The sequence below is a fragment of the Bactrocera tryoni genome, chromosome 3 (assembly GCF_016617805.1).
Source record: "Bactrocera tryoni isolate S06 chromosome 3, CSIRO_BtryS06_freeze2, whole genome shotgun sequence".
Taxonomy (NCBI): Eukaryota; Metazoa; Arthropoda; class Insecta; order Diptera; family Tephritidae; genus Bactrocera; species Bactrocera tryoni.
In genome coordinates this window covers 35,704,135-35,715,618 of record NC_052501.1, presented here as the reverse complement: position 1 = coordinate 35,715,618, position 11,484 = coordinate 35,704,135, and the positions used below count along the sequence as shown (strand labels likewise).

The 11,484-nt window shown below is 35.8% G+C and overlaps 2 protein-coding genes across 4 annotated transcripts in view; one reads left to right on the top strand and one right to left on the bottom strand.

Moving 5' to 3' along the window:
* The window catches only part of LOC120770366 (LHFPL tetraspan subfamily member 2a protein), a 9,272-nt gene extending 1,220 nt beyond the window's left edge, over positions 1-8,052 (top strand). The window contains exons 1-4 of one of the 3 annotated variants that reach the window (XM_040097782.1): positions 6,074-6,193; positions 6,273-6,856; positions 6,948-7,061; positions 7,128-8,052. In XM_040097782.1, coding sequence (XP_039953716.1) covers positions 6,388-6,856; positions 6,948-7,061; positions 7,128-7,270 — 726 coding nt within the window. In that variant the 5' untranslated portion in view covers positions 6,074-6,193; positions 6,273-6,387 and the 3' untranslated portion in view covers positions 7,271-8,052. Of the gene's footprint in view, positions 1-6,073; positions 6,194-6,272; positions 6,857-6,947; positions 7,062-7,127 lie in introns of those variants that run through there. The other 2 variants (XM_040097781.1, XM_040097780.1) reach the window with 2 other exon arrangements.
* Positions 8,053-8,260: 208 nt separating this feature from the next.
* On the bottom strand, positions 8,261-10,534 carry LOC120770360 (dnaJ homolog subfamily C member 21). The gene is made up of 2 exons (XM_040097771.1): positions 9,791-10,534; positions 8,261-9,720 (listed from the first exon to the last, which is right to left on the bottom strand). The coding sequence occupies exons 1-2, from the start codon at positions 10,394-10,396 to the stop codon at positions 8,542-8,544; spliced, it is 1,785 nt and encodes a 594-aa protein (XP_039953705.1). The 5' UTR covers positions 10,397-10,534; the 3' UTR covers positions 8,261-8,541.
* Positions 10,535-11,484: the final 950 nt, after the last annotated feature.

Below are 11,484 nucleotides of genomic sequence, written 5' to 3'. Positions count from 1 at the left end.
TTTGGTGAAAAATTTACTTCATTTGTTATTGTAAAATGAAACATACAAACAAATTAAAATAACTCTCCAGCGTTACCTCTTACATTCTGTACTGAAACAGTGTTCGAAATTTAAAAACGATCGGTGCAGCAATTTGGAAATCTTTCAAAACGTGAAATCTAAAGTGACTGTGATCTTCGTCCATTTTATTCCAATAAACTTTGAAATTTAGTTGCAGATATTGTGCATTCATTAAGGAAAAACACAATAAGGCAAAAACAAAATTAAAACCCTACTCCCCCTTAATAGCAGTGATGCATAAACAATTTCGTTAGGGTAAACCCTTCGAAATGGAAACAATTTAATTTGTAAGGGATTTTTCATATCTCCTACTGGCGGTCCCATACAATTATTATCGATTTGAAAATAAAAAGATGAATGCAGGTTTTCTTGCGACCGACTAAAAACACAATAATACCATGTTCAGACCGAAAATTTAAAAGATTAGATTATATTTAAGCATTTCATAACCCAACAGTGTTCTCACTGCCGTTAGAAAGATAAAAAAACAGTTGTTATTGTCATTCAAGAATTCACATCGCTTAATATTTATCAAAAGAAAAGATTGTCATATAGTATTTTGAAATAAAAATACGGCTTTTAAATATTCTCCATATAATAGAAATAATGGATGCATTTTTTCATTTTTTAAGTCGATTTTCAGATGAAATTAGATTCATTGCTTTAAAAAAAATTTGTTTGTTTACATTTTTTTCCCTTTGTAGTGTCTAAATCAGCTGTGATAATGTAACAGATTTCCAGTGCTGACAAATAGATTGCGCGAAATCAGAGTCGCACAGAGAGATTTAGGGGGATCAGTTTCAAATCATTTCAATGAAGTGATTTGGAACTGTCATTTTTGTATGGCGAAATCTTGATAAATTTTTAAGATTAGTGGGATAATCCATTCAACAGCCGAAATCGTGTGATTAAGTGTCGGTCTGAACATGGTATAAGATACAAAATCTCTCTGTGCGATTAACTTTATGCTAAATTACTGAAACAATCTGATTATATTTATAAATTAGTAAAATTGGGTCCACTTGCTTCGTAGAACTTCAAGGTTTTCGGAATCAAAAATAGTTTTAGTAGTCAACTACCATTCGTCTCTTTAAGTACTTACTTTCAAATTATCCAAGTTAACGGAAGTACCTAATGTTCGGTTCCGCAAAAACATAGCCATTCCTTACTTGTCTACGTGCCATATTGGGCCTCCCTACTTTTCGATAATAAATTTCTTTTACTTTGTTTAGTATTTTGTTTCATTTATTTGTTTCCATATTTGTCATACTACTGTTCCTGTATTTTATTGGTTTAATTTTATTATATTTATTTTTATTTGTAATGTGTGTGTGTGTGGGTTTTTTTGAGTGTGCTGCATTCGCCATATTAATGTGGTAAGTAACAATGACTTCAACTGTCCGTCCGACGGCTCAGTGCGCGATGTACGTGTATATATGCATGTACACTCGCTTAATTTTATTTACTCCCCGTTTGGTTGCTTCGGTTTGTTTAGCGTTTGGCAGTCAGTGAGCGGCGACGGCAGCGTCAGCATAAGCAGCCGCACCCCAAAAACCTAACTATCAACCTAGACGCACATTCCACTTTAATTGCCACCGCACTCGCTTCGCGCCCACAAGTAACCCGCCATATTTTGCTATTACATTGTCCCGAGTAATGCTCGCCATCGCCATCTCCCGCCCCGGTTGGTGCGCGGTCATTGGAGTTTGGCGACCATGAAAGCTTCAAAACCACCAGCCATCCAAATAGACAATGCGCCGTTTGACTTTAGTGCATACAAAATTAAGCCTTGTCGGCTTTGTTGTTGTTAATTATAATATTTATTTAATGATTATTTGCTGTATATTTTGAGCGAATGCCCATCAAAGAAAGCAAAATTGAAAGGAAAAACCAACCGCAGACGCCGTTCTATTCTAATTTATAATTAAGGCATATCTGTGTTCGAATTTTATAGCATCGGTATCAATTGCATTGTACCTTGCCTTTCTCTCGCCTTTCCGCATCGCCCAACAAAGCCACTGAAGTTGCAAGCGCCGTGTTCTCACCACTTCGTTGCGCCGCGCTCTTGTTTCCACCAGCTGCCAAAACACAAGCATACAATTATGAGCAGCCAGCCGGGCACATGCCATCAAACAGCCAAATAATAACAACAAATACCACTGAAATTATTTTGTAACAACAATATGTGGCATGTAAAACAACTGTTGACGAAGCACTGGCGGCTTACGTGCACTGAGGTCGTAGACGCCTCCGCCACCTCCCCCTGCTTTACCATTAGCGATGTGCTGCACGGATGATGCCAATGCTTTTCGAAACTCTAAACAAATTAAATCTTATCGAGTGAGCTCCGGCAGCTAAAACGTTAAGCAGAGGTTCTCCTTTGTATGCCCAGTGGACCAGCTTGTTTACAAAGTGGTTGAATGCTGTGGCTTTACTTAAGTTTTCTTTGCAACTGATGTGAAGCACAGTGTTATGACCAGACATATTCTTTGATGATTCTGGTGTGTTTTTCTAAATAGTTCATTGTGTTAGAAAGAGTATACTGCGAACTTCGGCGACGTCCTTTTAACCCTTAGGTAATAAATTCTCTAGAAGTTTTCTTTCTTCTTCTTTATTGGCGTAGAAACCGCCTACGCGGTTATAGCCAAATTAACAACAGCGTGCCAGTCGTTTCTTCTCTTCGCAAGGTGGCGCCAATTTTAGATTCCAAGGGAAGGTCTTTCCAAGGAGTGGACGTTTTCCTCTTCCTCTGCTTCCCAGCTGCAGTGTTTTCGTCCATTCTTGACGACATGATCCAGCCAGCGTAGCCGCTGTCTTTTAATTCGCTGAACTATGTCAATTTCGTCATATATCTCTTACAGCTCATAGTTCCATCGAATGCGATATTTGCCATGGCCAACGCGCAAAGGACCATAAATCTTCCGCAGAACTTTTCTCTTAAAAACTCATAACGTCGACTCATCAGATGCCATATAGCAGTACAGCAAATAGCATATAGCAGTATAGGAATAAAGAGCGACTTATCGAGTTTTGTTTTTGTTCGTCGAGAGAGGAATTTACTTCTCAATTGCCTACTTAGTCCGAGTTACTTAGTCTTCTTACCACTCGCAAATTTAAATCCAAAACCGAAGAAGTTGCGATCGATAAATTTATCTCCAAATATATTCTATCTTAGTCAAGGTGGAAAGGGAGTTTTCGGTAGGATCAAGCTCTACCATCAGTTTACGTCTATTTCTTGATTTAGCTGATTTTAAACTGCTCGATATAAGTTTACCATAAAGTTTGTAACATTCAGAAGGTAACGACGGAGACCCTATATACATACATACATATATGATTCGCGTGACGAGCTGAGCCGATTTTGTCATGTCCGTACGTCTGTCTGTATACACGCGAACTAGTGCTTAAGTAATTGAGATATTGATCTGAAATTTTGCGCACGGCATTTTCTCCCCAAAAAGCTATTCATTTGCTGGAACCGCTGATAATGGGTCAATATCACAAACAGTATACTTAAATGAACGATCAAAATCAAGTCACTGAATTTAAACTTTTATTTGACAAGGTACCTTCAAGGAATTTGGCATGGATTATTAACCAAGCCGAACGTACAATCAACAAATTGTTCATATTGAACCACTGTCATGCAAACCAACCTACCAAAATCAAGTTCTATTAAGGAAACAATTTTAGCTTCGTTGCAGTCAAGTTTAAAGTTACTTCTTATTTTTTGTTCCGAAAAATACTTTGAAATTTTATGATTTTGCACACTGTGCGGCAATACAGACGCCGCCGTACTAGTTATGGAACCGCCCGTCCACACTCACACATTGCAGCTGAAGTTCAGACTACCCGTGGGAGTGAAGCACGTTGTTAAGTTAGATGATCATGCGCTGTGCTGTAAGAACGCCTGTATCTGTTGCAATTTGTTTATAGCTTCCGCGTTGGGAGTCATCATCATCATTACAAATACAATGACCGTGGCGGCAAAAAAAATCCTAAAAAACAACAGAAAAGTTAGAATAAAATATTAAAAACACGAACGCGTATGTTTGTACATGGTATGTTTGTACATGATGTGTGCGCACGTGGGCGGAAGTGCATGGCAAAAGCTGTTTGGCGCACCAAACACATGCACTGTTTTTGTTTGTGTTTTAATTAATTGTGCCGTTAATTGTCGGGTTAACGCGCCGAGCATGCTTAGAGCAAATACATCGCGACCACACCGACCGAAATATCAAATGGAAATCACACTGTCAGCCGCTTGTTTATTACATTTTGATTAGTTTCGCGCTACCGGCGCGTCAAAAGCTTTGAATCACCTCAAACAGTCATAATTTCATAGTCGGCATGTATTGTTGTATGTGTGTGTGGCATATTCCATCCATGAACCATTCAGCGGTTGCCCAGCACACCCTCTTTATGCCCTTGCCCTTGCTGCGCCTCTATTAAATATAAACGTTCTAGCTAATTTGAAATCGTTTACAGGTCATTGTGCCTCCCGCGATAGCACTCGCAAACTGCGTACTTACATACATACATACATATGTATTGTGTCTATTTTATACTGTTACAAAAAAGCTGGGCATGCACACATACATATACAATTAAAAGTATGTATATAAAACGGGCATGAATGAAAAATATATGTAGGTGTGGAACTTAGTAATGGACATGCAAATTCACCAGTCGATACAGTTTAGGCGTAACGAGTACAAAATTACATACCATACATACATACATACATACATATGAACATATGTAAATACGTAGTAAGTGATTTAATAGAGCAAATGTTAACTATAATTGAAGACATCGAATACTAATTCAGCGGAAATTGCATTTAATAGCATGATTAGGCAATTCAAGTTAACAAAACTTCATTTGTATAGATTCGATAATATGGAAAGATATATACAGTTGCTGACAAACTAATAGGAGTGGGTCGACATTTACCTTATAACAATATAAAAAATATATTTTAACACTGTTGATTTTCTGCTGATCGAATATGATGTGTTACTATACTGGTGCTGTCATTGAGGCTCGAACATCCCCTCTGTTAGCTTTAAACCCAAATAATTCCTTATGCTTCATGGGCTACTTTCCACAAAACCATTAAAACTTTAACTTTTTATTAAATGTGACAGTCGAAATTTTAAAGGCTAGAAACCGAACTAGTTGACAGCCACAGGCTAAAAATGCAATGAGTATATTGTTTTCCTAAATCGGGGAAAATTCTGTGAGCCTAGAGTCTTCAGACTCTATAAACCTACTCTGCAAATGTTTTTTCAGATTTTTTTCAACAATTCACTACAATTGTAGCCATTCTGAATTACCATCATTTAATAACAATAATTGCATGTAATTTTATAATTTAATAAAACGTATAAAACAGTTTTTATACAAAAACTTGATTTTGATTTTCGGTTTCGACACAAGGACAACTTCTTTGAGAGAAAAGAACGGGTGCAAAATTTCAGAACGATATCCCAAAAGCTGAGGGATTACTTTGCTTATTACGTTATAAAAAATGCGCTTCTGCTCGTTGCAATCGAAGCTAACGTTTTCCTTTGTATTTTACTAATTTCTACTTCTCTATAAAATGTCATTTGATTATGAAATAATAGGCTTAAATATATACATATACATACATACATACATACATACATACATATGTATATATGAGACCGTCTCTTCTATTAATTTGACTACAGCTGTACATACATTTTTCCATAAAATAAGTAAATCCAACACACTCAAAAACATGTTTGTATGTGTATGACCCATTTCTGGGTAACTTTGTTTCTACAAAGTGAGTGTAGAACCAACAAACAGTGACGTAATTTTTAGCCGATCGCTGATCGCCAATATTCAGCGATTTTTCATTTCGCTCTTTGCTGCATTGGATTGTTTTGATTGATAAATTTGTGTTTTTTTGTTTTTGCATTGAATTTGTTTACTCACCAGCAATGTACATACATACATATGTATGTATGCATGAATGTGGATTTGTATACACACGTACGTACATACTTATGTTCGCAGAGATTCTATTTAGGTTACACATTTTGGGCATTGTATTCCCCGAACTGAATCTTTCTTTGGCATATTCCAAGCGAATCCATTCCAAGTAAAATAATTTCGTTAGGTCTTCACAAAATTAAAGATATTTTTATTGAACGCACTTCTGTATTTTCTTTTCATGTCAGTTCAGCGTTCAAATGCATTGAGCCCGGTCAGTGGCAAACGCAAGCGGCTCGAAAAGTATTGGCTGTGGATTTAATGACAGCAGTTTTGCAGCAGCTGAAATAAAATTAAGCGAGTATGTGTTACGTCATCATAACCGGAGGCAGTTTGGTGTGGTTTGTGCTGAGCCTGGTGGCCGACATGCTAATCGCGTCAGCGATAGTCACACCTAAATGGTTAATCGGTCCGAATCCAGCGTTTGTCAGTGTTGGTTCGAGCATTTCCTCGCGTGTAACAAGCTCTTCCATTCAAAACGAAACCCAATTAATGTTACCAATACCCACGGTCCGTTATCCGTCCGTGGGTATTTACACACGCTGCAAAATGATGCACGGCTATGGTTACCACTGCGGTCCCTTCGATTTGGATGGCTTCGCGACTGACAGCAATGTTTACCCATCCGCTTGGAAGGCCACGATGTTCTTCATGTCGTTGGGCTTCGCTGTGCACTCCATAACGGTGGCGTTGACGCTGGTAACCTGCTGCCGACAGTCGGCTTTTGGCAAGAGCATACACAACATGACGGGTTGTGCACAAGTTGTATCAGGTGAGTCATTCCAGCATTCCAACCATTTTTCTAATAGCGCATGACAAAATTTTCGAAGAATGAATTCAGTGCTAACGTCAATGTTTTGCAGCAATAAGCATTATGTTGGCGCTATTTCTACATCCATTGGCTTGGGGAGCACCGCGTGTGCAGTTGCTATGTGGCGCTGATGCTGAGCCATTCTATCCAGCGGGTTGTTCTATTGGTAAGGCTTAGTTAAACAATATGTGTATGTATGTATTCTATGTTCTAACTCAATACCATCTTTCAGGTATTTCCTTCTACTGTGCTGTGGCCGCTGCGGTACTTTGTTTCATTTGCGCTGGCATCAGTTTGAAAGCAGAGTCGTCCAATATGCGCATGCGCGTAAAACGGCGAGTTGAAGAGGGCAATCGTTTGGTGTGCATTCCATAAAACCTTTACTAGGTACTAGGACTCTTAAAGTTACTCTAATAACCTTAAAACCTATTATTCGAATATGCGCTTTGTAACCGTTCATATGAATATTTACCGATTAATACTATTCGAATAGTGGCTCTGTTGTGAATATTTGAAAACACGAAAAATGTTTAAAGTCCAAATAGCCTTTGGTTTTTGCCTTCTTTATATTTGTGAAGATGTCAATTGTGCGCGTATTTACTGCAAAATTTTTATAAACTTACATATGTATATATGTACATACGTAGAAAAAATTGTGGAAGTTGTACGCTTACTATTCGAACAGTCGAAATCGAAGAGTTAACGAGATAGTCGAAAATGAACAGTTCATGGAATAGTCGAAGAATCTCCGGATAAACCGAATATTCTTACCCGATGAATGCCCTATCCGGTTAATCTTGGTCGAATACCAAGAGCCCTACTTTAAACTATATTTTTAATTCTTCAAACAAGAATCGGAATATTGCACATCGAATTTATCGAATAAAATTACTGTGGTGTAAATTATTTAATTTTTGTACATTTTAATAATATTAGGTTCCTTTAATTTAGTAATTTAGTTTAAACATGGTAAACTATCTCTTACACAAACTCAAGTGACATGTTTGTTGTATTGACCTACATATATACATACATAAATGTACTTACATTAAAAGCATCACATGTGTAATTTATTTTAAGATAAACAAATGTATAAGCAGCTCATAAGAAAAGTTTCGAATAAACGTCATACAAGGTATGCACCTTCAATTGTATAATTCTTAGAGTCTTAAAGTCAACAAACTTATATAAAGAAGTTATAATGGTTTATGAAATAGTTACTGTAAATTGTTTTTGATTTAATCAAAGTTTCTCGTCTTAGATGTCCTCTTATAACAATCTGATCCAAGTAACTTGAACAATGGATTTCAATTATTTTTTTAAAGCCATTTCCAAATTTATTTATTTGTTTCAATACAAAAAAAATTTAAAACGTTTTAAAAATATCTCGTTTATTGGCTGTGTTGAGTTCCCGTAAATTTACTGAACATTGTTTTTAAATATTTATACTAATTAATTCAAAACATATTCACAAACCTTTTTCTACAAAACAGAGCACCGAATTATATTCGTATATTTTTCAAGTACACAATAAATATTCAAAAATTAAATTAAATGTTCAATTAATTAGCATAGATAAATAGTACATCTAAGAATGATTCCATGAACAGAAGTTACACGTCTATAAATTTAAAATTAATTTGGGTCTACTTTCGTTTTCCTTTATTCTTTTTATTTTTGCCGTCCGGTGCTGTTGCATTTACTTGCGTCTTGGTTTTCGGTATGTAGACCCCATGGTTGGTGATCTTGAGATGAGCAAAGAGCTTATTTTTAGACTGAAAATTTGCGTGGCAGGTGACACACACGTGTGATGTTGCAGACGAATCTGTGCTATTTTCTTTCTCCTTTATGCTGGCGGATGTTTCTTTTGCCTTAGGTACATGTTTTGGAATAGGTTCATCACTTTTAACAGTTACAACCGTCGCATTCGCTTTGTCTATTATTTTAGCATCTACTTTTAAAGAATTAGTCTCTAGTTCTTCCACAATAGTCTTTTTCCCTTGCTTTTTATTTTTTCGAGTCGATTTTTTGCTTTTATTATTCCAGTCCTCTTCATCACTCTCTAATTTCGCTTGAGCCAGAAAATCGGATGGTAACGTTTCTTCGTCGTCATCATAGGTTGTTTGCGGCAAAGATTTATTGTGTTTATTATTTTTTCGTGTCTTTTTATTCTTCTTTGATTTAAAATCACCCAATAATTTTTCTTCACTGGATTTCAATTCTTCTTGAACAGTTCCAGATAACTCACTTTCTTCGGATATATCTTCAAACGCGTTATCATCTATAGAATTATCATCGTCTAATTCTTCAATTTCACTATCCTCTAATTCTAGACTATGTTCTTCACTATCATTACTGTTTAGAAAAGCTTCTTCTTCAGCTTGCATTTCGAGTTTCATACGTTCCAAGGCTTCCCGGTGCTTTTTGCTCGTTTCATGATTTGCATACGCATTCTCGTTCTTAAATGCTTTATTGCAAGCTACACAATACAGATCATCCATATATAATTGTTCGTCTACAGACTCTAGTGCAACATCTTCATTTTCTCCTTCTTCCTGACACTCACTTTCGCTTTCTTCTTCAGCGCTGCTGTCACCATAATCTTGTGCTAACTGCTTCAATTGTGTCTCATACTCATCGTTATTTTGACCGCTCTGCTTTTGATTTTGACGCATCTCTTCCACCTCACGTTGTCGCCTTCGTATTTGCTCCAATCTATTCTGCTCTTGCTTTTTACGGTTAAGTTCAGCTCGTTCCTCTAGTACTTTTTTGTATGCTTGCACACGTTTATCTCGTTTGCGTACGAATGACACCAAATTTTTCACCTAAAATTTTCAAGATTAAGGTGTAGTGTATTTGTAAGTTTAAATAATAATATTTTTAACAATTATTTACCTCGTCATTTCTCTCTTTTCGCGCCTTTTGCACAACCTTTTTCATTTCTTTTTCAACCTCACGCAATATTCGACGATCCCTTATGTCTTTAACATCGTATGGACAAAGCCATGTGTATGATTTCTTTGTGCAATATGACTGCCAATAGGCATAGAAAGGTGCAACCACTTCCTCATAGTTGCTCTTCGAATCACCGAAGCTTGGAATATTCTCGATTTCACTATCTTCATCCATAAATTCAGCATCTTCTGCAGCAAGCTTCTCGAACACCTCTCGATAAACTGCATAAAAACCCTTTTCGTCATCTTCGTATCCACGGTAACAAGAAGATGTGAAATATTCAAAAACGTCCAAACAATTTTCAGTGTAGTCAGAATTTTTGCCTCGCAATATTTGATCGCGATGATTATCATACCATGCCCGTTCCTGTGGATCAGACAGAACTTCATAAGCCTGTTGTATCAATTGGAAACGTTCTTTAGCTTCATCTAGCGCATTGAGATTTTTATCTGGATGCCAACGCAATGCCAATTTGCGATACGCAGACTTTATATCACCATCAGTTGCATCGCGTGCAACCCCCAATTCTTCGTAATAGCACTTCATCGATTTGTTTTAGTAACTTTCTACAGATGTTCGCTTGAAATTTTGCCAAATGTTCTCAATATACTGAAACTAAATTGAAAACAATATGTACGAAAATCAGCGGTATACCCACGAACACATTGGAAATTCACTTTGCACGAATTTTTGAAATTTGCTAATTACACCACACATATGGGAGCTGTCAAGCTGCCAGCTGGCTTATTGGTGTTGCCGTATCACGTGAAAGATTTTTGTTTAAATATTGTTGACTTTAGAGGGATTACAGATAACGAATTTAGTCGGTTATATGAAAAATAAAAATATTTAAGCAAATGCCTGTAAATACGAATAATAAATAAATATTATATATAAATGTATATATAATATAATATATATAACCGACTAAGTTTGTCAACTCTAACGTCAAAATATTGAAATAAAAATCTTACATATGTACATATATTTATTTATATAGGTACATATATAATATATACTTACATACATATAATTTTAATTAATTTCTTTTAATTCGTTCTGGGTTTCTGGGTCGCCATAGTTTTCAATGCAATTTAAAAATCTTTTTTTGAAATCATAAAAAACTTGTGGCTTATAGGAGAATTTTTTACATAATATATTTGCTATGAACAATTAACTGTTTTTTTCCGACAAACTGGAAACCAATTATCTGAAACCGTTATTTTTTAATTTAAAATAAGGCTCGAACAGGCAGATTGTCTACCAATAAGGCAAATTTTTTTGTCGAATTTATTTTAGATGAATCTCCAAGAATTTGTAATAGTCACCGCATGGATCTTCGTGGGGAATTGGATCACCGCAAACAGCTAATTCTTTTAAAATTACTATTTTTTTATTTTTTTTTATTTCTGTCAGTATAATTTACCTACACTTTCCTAGAATAAGATAATTTTTAGTCCATTTAATTTTTCACAGAAGGCCACGACTTAATATACTTTGAATTTTATGAGTTTTTTAAAATAAAGTTTTTGATAAAAAAAAATTAAGTATTTTTTTTATTTTAGTCACCATTTTGTTAATATATACTATTTTTACAGCTCAAAACATTTTTTGAGCCGATACTCAGAATCCAC